Source organism: Lactuca saligna, chromosome 8 (genome assembly GCF_052625555.1).
Source record: "Lactuca saligna cultivar CGN05327 chromosome 8, ASM5262555v1, whole genome shotgun sequence".
Taxonomy (NCBI): Eukaryota; Viridiplantae; Streptophyta; class Magnoliopsida; order Asterales; family Asteraceae; genus Lactuca; species Lactuca saligna.
In genome coordinates, this window is record NC_136424.1 from 114838737 (window position 1) to 114847360 (window position 8624).

Here is an 8624-nt window from a genome sequence, read left to right on the forward strand (position 1 = left end):
ATCAATGGGGAAAGCTTCTGGACATCAAAGGGGGTGCTAAAGAGGCTGGGTGGGTTATAAATGTGCTTTATATAGGGCACTACCCCCAGATTAGGGTTTTCTCCTTTCAGCACCAACTCACAGAGTCCAGCCGTCGACTCGCCGAGTTGGTTACTTAACACGTGACTAGAACCGCGACTCGACTCGCCGAGTCTACCCATCAACTCGCCGAGTCGACCTTCCTTATTTACACTATGAACCCTGAAATTGCACTTCTGAACTCGGGGTGATACAACAATTATTTAAATCTAATCCTAATCCATTACTAAGCACTAAAGAGTAACCTCCAATCTTGGTGATAGGTGACGATCTTCTGTTCCCCATGATCAAGTTTATCTTCCCATGCTCCACATCTCTATTTCTGCTTAGGCCTTGCAAATCATAACAAATGTGAAAACCACATCATGTATCAAGAACCCAAGAAGTAGCATGCGATGAATCATTAGATTTAATAGTGTAAATACTTTCGAAGGATGGCTTGATTTTTCCACCCTTGATATCTTGCAGATACTTCGAGTAGCTTCATTTCCAATGCCCTATTTCATGGCAGTAGTGGCATTCTGCCTCCTTAGGGTTGGAGTTGTGTTTAGCAAAACCAGACTTGGTTCCACTATAAGAGGTACCATCATGGGACTTTCCCTTACGGTTTCTCTTTGAGGGAACCTTCCTCTTATTACCCTTTCCTTGCCTAATTGCCAAGACCGGAGCAGTAGCAGTAGTAGGAGTTGATGCAACGGATTTGTCTTTAAGGTTCCTTTCAGCAAGCCTTGAAGCTTGGTCAAACGGACCTCCTCCTTGCTCATGTGGTAGGTCATGCAGAACTGGTTATATCAGGGAGGAAAGGAGTGAAGGATGATGTCAATTGCCAACTCTTCATCAAAGTTAACATTTAACTTTAGCAGACGATCAACATATCTCTACATCTTTTGCATATGAGCAGTAAGGGACTCTCCATTACCTATTTTGGCAGTGATCATCGAAGTGATGATCTCATACCTTTCTTGCCTAAAACTTTGGTGGTATCGGTCCAACATATCTTGATGCATCTCATAGGGATACATGTCCTCATAGGATTTCTGGAGTTTTGCAGTCATAGGTGCCAGCATGATGCAATGGACTTTCGTAGCATCACGCTCATGGGCCTCAAAGGCAACGATCTCTTCAGTAGAGGCAGTGTTGATGTTGTTTTCCTTCAGCTTCTCATACTCTTTGTCTTCTTAACGAGTGACCATTTGGATGTTGTGGATCCAATCATTGAAATTGGACCCGTTAAAGATCACTCTCCTACACAAGTTCATGAGTGAGAACGAGCCAGAGGAAATTGAGCCGGAAGTGTTGTTGTTGACGTAAGAGACAAGTCTGATTAGAAATGATTTCCCAATTAAACACCCAAATGAGAAATTAGGGCTACGACCCAACAACATTATTTACAAATTAGAAGAGGGATGTCGTAATCTAACATGCAAATAATTTGAAGGTAAGTGAATGACGATTCATTATTTTTTCACCATGTAAAACGAAAAAGATATTAAGTTTTAAATGTATTGAAAACTCCTAGATCTTTTGAGATTCATTGAACTTTTCTATGCATGTTTAAATCTCGATACGCCCCTCGTTTGTGACTGGGATGTCGAGGATCACAAAACAAGGTGTGAATAACCATGAAAATATACATGGTGCCCTTAATGTTATAATCACCTAATCGACGTGCCGATTAGCCACACACGCTCCATCAATTTACGACAAACATCGAGTACCCCTTTTACACCTTTGCTTAGAACCCAATTAGTGTGTTGGTTAACCACACACGCTCCACTAACGTCTTAGCAAGGGTACAAAGTGTAATTTCATGGAATTGCATCAAATTCACTTTTATCTAAAGTAACTAAGATTGAGAATTTTGAAAAAACAGTTAGTTACTTTATAATTCATTATACTTTTAATGAGGAAAGGGTTTGCCCTATCCTACCCGTTCGACTAAAGGCCATAAACTTATACCCCTCCCCCCCTCTCATAACGGTAAGACTAACATTTAAGTTATACATATATAATAATTATTCTTATAATATTATAATAATATAGGGTGAATATTAAACTTGTAAAATTCTAGGGTTTGGAATTTAATAATTTCAAGTTAAAATTTAATTAAAAAAATAACTTCCAAAACTTGAGGGCAAGTTTTGAACTTTTCAAAACACATAGGATCAAATAGCAAATAATTTAAACCAAATATTTAATTTAATGATTATCTAAATTTGACCTAATCCATTTTATTCATAAGATGATTCACCAAATAATTTAAATAATCAAAATTTATCATACAAGGAATTTATTATTCAATTAATTGGTAATTATCTTTTGATTTGGTAAGGATAATCACATAATACTAATAAAAATCAGATTTTATTAGTCAAAAACAGTTTTGGTAATTATCCTTCAGCAAAACAGCAAGAAATCCCGAGATATCCTCTGTCTGACAGCCTGACTAGCCAAGTCCCCATGAGGACTCGTCGAGTTCATCCAACTCGTCAAGTTCACATTGGACTCGAAAAGTTCGTCAGTCAGAGGGCCAAAAAAACCGAATTTTAAAGCATGAATGAAACACAAAGCATCAAATACAATAGAAACCAATCAAGACTTTGATACTACTGATGAGTTTTATACAAAAGAACATCCTATGTGCTCATGGAAACCCAAAAGCTTGGATCTAGGTTTCTCTATTGTACATGCAATTCATCCAAGACTTAATAACCCTAGATCTAGCATACATATTTCGAAATTATCATATAAAATCAGATCTAGATGATTACCTCTTCAAGAATGGCTTGAATCTTCTTCTCTTGGAGCTTAGAGTCACAAATGTCACTTCTATAAGGGCTTACAAACACCACAAGAAAGAGGATGGTATTGGAGAGAGGGGATGAGACACAAAATCGGCTATGAACTCTTCTAGGGTAATTTCCAGTGGCCGAAAACTGATGCCTTAGGGGTCTATTTATACTTGTGCTGCTAGGGTTTCAGCTAAAACCCTAATGGAAAGTTTAGGCCTTAAGTAGTCCAAGGAACCTTCTAGAATAAGGCCTCAATGACCGAAATTAAGATGGACACATCCTTAATTTCGTCCATGCCTAATCTATAAGGCTTCTCAGCCCAATATTCAACTATCACACAATTGACAGTTCTAGTCCCTTTATTTAGTTAATGTCTTTTAACCACCAAATTAATTCTTAATTAATTCTTGTCTAATATTAATTAAACTATATGATTTCTTTTTTAATATATTATTCATATAATATATTAATAAACCATAATAACATCTCTCTTCATAAATCATCCTATCTAGTTGCTTTGGTGAAGGTAACCCAAAAGGACCATGCACAACCGGGTCAAGTGCTTCCTAAATATAGTTACGGGCTTAGACACTAATCCAACAATATATGTGTATGCAAAGTTTAAGGAAGAACAAGTTGCAGTTGCTCTCTACAATCCAACTATGAGATCGAGTATGGAATTATGTTTACTCACTTTAAATTGAGTATTCGTTTCCCTCCTTTTCCTACTAGGATTAGAAATCCTGGATTTTACATATCCATATGATCGAGTCCTTGGGTTTCTGAAATAGTGTAAAAAGAAGTGCTTCAAATCATTGCTATTTGACTCGGACCTGTTCTAAAAAGTCGAGGTATTTTGAATTGTTTGTTGACACGGACAAAGTCAGGGAAAACCTCTGAATTTTTTTAATATTGAACCTTGGACAAAAGATCATTACTAATCACGTCAAATGATCATGCTTCAATCCAAATTAAAGTAGATCACCAAGATGACAGTTGCTGATATAGTTTTCCATATATTCCATTTGTAATTTTGTTCATACCTAAGTCTGTTTTGTATTTTAACATATTATAGGTTATAGGCTTAACAAGAATTACTTTATTTGTAATCATTTTTCATTGATATTATTTGTTGTATTGTTTGTGTGTAGGGTATAAAGTGTGGGAGTTTGATTAATTTTCATTAATTATTCATTGAGTAGAAGCTAAGAAGAATGCATGCCAAGTAGAGTGATCATAGAAAAAATGTAGCTCTAGTCAGATTTCGAGATACCAAAGGAGCATCTTCGAGGTAGGTTCATGACTCAAAGCACAAAATATTCTTATTATAAGAAAAAGTAGACATGTAAAAAAGATGATGTTACAGGGGTGGTTTCAGTTGCCTTTGAAGTTTTGTTGTCAAAATTGTTAATTTGTTTACTTATCAACAACAAAACCATTATATTCAATAAAGAAGAAATTAGTAAAATCAATCCTTTTAAAATAGAAATGAACTTTTGTTTATCTATGTGTTTTAGCATCCTATTTTTGTTTCTTATGAATGTACATATTTTTTTAGGAATTTAAAGGTTGAAAAATACAAACATTTAGAAATGATATTTTTATATACTGTGTAATGTATATTTTTCATGTGAGTGTGTGATGTGTTTGTATTGTTCTGCATTGAGCCCTTTCAAAAATCAAAGAGGCAAGGAAATAACTTTTATGTATTCATTTGACTACCTGTATGAGGGTGAGTGTGTGACAAACATATAAATTTTTTAGTGTATACCAATTATAATATCATACTTTGGCTAATTTATTTGTTAAGTTTTGTAGCCTATTAAAGTATCTTTTTATGTATCTATGAGGTTAGGTATTTATAGAAGTTGGTTGAAGTGTCTTTGTGTGTGTGTTTAAAGAGAAGATGTGTTAAATGCAAGAAACTCCAACCTTCTAAAGTATGTTGCTATTTCTAGCATATAGCTCGTTTTATCACTTTGGTGCAGTAACATTTACTTAGCATCTGATTCTTGGTGACCGATTAGATTAGAAAGATTTTTTAGATTGATTTGGTTTTCAAGAAGGATGACCATGTCAAAAACTGCAGATAGTAAATTATGATGATAATTTCCTATGTTGGATCCACTATTTTGCCCACGTTTTCAGTTTATTTGTTTCCCTAATTTCTGTTGTAGAGATTCTGGAGTATTACCAGCAACTCTATTTTGTGTGTATGTTGTGGTTGACATGGTTTTTGAATTTTTAATGTGTGATGTGTACACCTGAAAAACCGGTTGACTGGTCACTTTTTACTGTTTATTTGCAAGGTATCATGTTGTCTCCTTTTTGTTTGTTTTATATTTATTTGACTGTATTTGATATCCACAACATAAATCAACATTCATGGGAATATAAAGTCGTAATAATACATATTATACACTGTATATTATAAATCAGTACTTAAATTGTGGACCAATCTGGTTAGACTATGGTAACATATATATTAATAATTACTTATTTGCTTTATTACTTACATTGTTCAATATATGTAGGTTACACTGTACCTAATCATACAAACCAATAATTGTTATAAATTCAAGTTGAAGTGCATCCTTATGTTGAATGTATTGAATATAGTAGAATAATTAATTTTAAAATAATTGTACGAATGAAGATTTCTAAAAGATTAGTAAATATATGGCATATTTTTATTACCTTTTCAATTATTTAATTTATTTTGACCTAACTAAATCTCTTAATTTTAGGGTTAATCGAATATTTATTGTAAAAGTTAAATATAAATAAAAACTTATTTATTTTATTTTTTTGAAAATTTTAAATACAATAGGTTTTTGGTTTAAATTCGTATAACATACGGTGATTGTTTAAGAGTCCATTTTGTAACGAATAATGTAACTATTTTATTCAACATTTTGCATAAAATATCATTTTAAATATTTTTTTTATGAAATGGTATTTTTAATTACTTTTATTATTTGTTTTAATTAATCATCAGTGCAAAAAAAATTCTCACTCCATAATCCAAAAGAAAAAAAACACATGACATGTTTTTCATGGTAATAAAATTAAAATTAATTTTTATTAATTTTGTATTACATACTAAGTATTCTTTTAACAAAAAATGATATATTTTAATTTATCCTCAGTTTAACCAAAAATATCAAAGTAAGTTATAGATATATTTTACTATGAAAAAATACTTGTGATTAAATGACTTCTTTTAAATATATCATATTTTTCAGAAAATAGTTGTTTAAGACATGGAGAGTTGTGTGAGCCGATTACGTGGTGGAGTTTTTCATTTTTTTATAACTTAGCAGTAGAATGAATATACTACAACACAATCTAGAATGAATCATATTAACAACGAATAAAGTGACAATTATTCTGAATAATTGGAATAAATAATCATGTAGGCTACTCTGAGATTCAAAGAATGACACCTGGTTAATATGTAAAACAAATTAGAACATTGTCATTGATGTCGATATAGTTGTTGGTCAACATGCTAAAAATGGATTGTTTTTTACAAGGATTCTTCCATGTCCATCTAAAGATGACATATTCTCATTCAAGTTGAAGAGAAAATTGTTTTCAATTCAATTATGTTTCGCAATGACAATCAACAAAGCTCGGAGACAAACAATTCTACATGTAGATACTTATCTTTCGAAATCAATTTTGTTGCATGACCAACTTCACGTGACATTTCCCTGAATGAAATCATGTATCAATAAAAAAGAATTAGTGAACTCGAATGAACAATTTAATGATAGTGATGTCTATATATCAAATGTGGTTTGTAAAGAAATGTTATGCGACTAATAATACACAATTAATCATGTGTTAATGTATATTTATAAATTATCTTAACTTTTCATTTTAAATTCTTATTGATTTCGTTTTTACTAACATAACTTTTATAAATAATTGTTTATATGTGGTAAACTACTTGCAGAAAAGAACTAAATGTCTTTAACAACTAGTTTCTGAAAAAATTATATATATTGCTTATGGGTAAAATATAAAATAGGAAGTTATTTGTAGATAGGAAATGTTCCGAGAAAAATGTAGAATGCAATATAACAAAGTGTAGAGTTTCGATACTTGAGGGCCGATAATATGATTCTCCAAAGTATTACAACAAACTTTAACCCACAATTACAAATTTACCAATAAATTTTCTACAAATTTGTTGCTTTCACAGAATGATACAAACCCCATTGACAACAGATGCAAAATCAAGAAACAAAAAACGTTATCCTAAACGAAGAAAACTAATAGGGGCCAAACTTTGAAATGGTAAGAAGTAAAGGACTAGTTTGTAAAAATAGAGTCAAACGTTAACAACAATAAGCAACCCGGTGAACACCACGATCTCTGAGAATTCCAGAGTAGAGAGCCATCCTATTTTCAGGAAGACCCTTGAGATTTCTGGACAGTTTCTTTTTGCCCCCTTCTTCTTTGAGTATTGTCAAATAATTCCTGTTTAGCTGATGATTCTTACTTTTTAGTCTTCTAAACTCATCGCCATTCCCACTTGGTTCCATAACATCCTCTGCAAACTGTACCTTTTTCTTCTTCTTTTCTCCCTTTTTCTTCTTCTTCTTCTTCCCATCTGCATCATAATCCAAAAACCCAGGAAAGAAAATTTCAATTTTGACCCAAAACGTCAACGGGGGAGTAGAAGTTTGACCCAAGAAAAATGAAAAATAGAGGAACCTGAAGAGATGCAGGGTCTTGGGTGATGGATGATCGGGAATCGGGTGGCGCCGGCGGTGGTTGTGGATTGTTTCTGGAGACAGAAGGCGATGAAAATTGCGGTTCCGGCAACCATGGCGGTGGCTAGAACCATCCCATTTGAGGCCAAGATTGATGACATGATGAAAAGGTTGCAATCTTTAGGGGTGATTCTTGCAGATCAGAGAAATGGGTATGAGAGAGATTGAAGATTGAGGGGGAGAGAAATTGGAGATGAAGAAGTCATGGAGAAAGTTGAAGTCAATGTGTGTGTGTCTGTATATTATTATAATGAGAGAATGGGATTGAATGGATTGAAGAAATGATGTTTTATATGGTTTGGTTTGTGTGTGTGTGTGGTCTTTCGTCATGGACTGAGGGAGAGATGAAAGTTAAATATATAGTATAATATTTGTCATTTTCCAAGTATTTAAAGTCTGGTTACCATTGTATTTAGAAAAAAATAGAAATAATAATGGTTATAAATTGTCAATAAATTTAAAAAGTTATAAAAAGTTAAGAAATATTTTTCACATGTTATATCGAATATAAAATTTTAGATATTAAATTTATATATTTTAATCAGCTTTTAAACTTTATTAAGAATTTGATTTATATTTTTAAAATTTATCCGTCAAAATTTTCTTTCTATAAATTTGTTCTAAAATTATTTTTTTTAAATTAATGTTTTTCAACTTTTTATAAAACTTTTGTATAACTTTCTTCAAACTTTTTTATACAATTTAAATTAAACTATTTATTAAAAAAAATAGAATTTCCTTTAATTTGTTTATTTTTTACAAATTTGTAAAATCATTTAAAAAATATTTTTTTAAACTCCTTTTGAACATTTTAGAAATTCTTTTGTTTAAAAAAAGTTGTAAATACACAACATTTTTACAACTTGTATATGCATTTCACATTTTGTTTGAATCATAACAATTTTACGGGAAAATAATTATTGACTTTGGTATAGCGTGAACAGGAATTCCCTTAAATAAAAAGTTTTCA

At 32.0% G+C, this 8624-nt stretch overlaps 1 protein-coding gene across 1 annotated transcript; it reads right to left on the bottom strand.

The window, feature by feature from the left end:
- Positions 1–6956: 6956 nt before the first annotated feature.
- LOC145008138 (uncharacterized) lies at positions 6957–7969 on the bottom strand. Its single transcript, XM_078966753.1, has 2 exons — positions 7596–7969; positions 6957–7491 (listed from the first exon to the last, which is right to left on the bottom strand). Exons 1-2 carry the CDS (start codon positions 7753–7755, stop codon positions 7217–7219), a joined length of 435 nt encoding a protein of 144 aa, XP_078822879.1. The 5' UTR covers positions 7756–7969; the 3' UTR covers positions 6957–7216.
- Between the last annotated feature and the right edge of the window lie 655 nt (positions 7970–8624).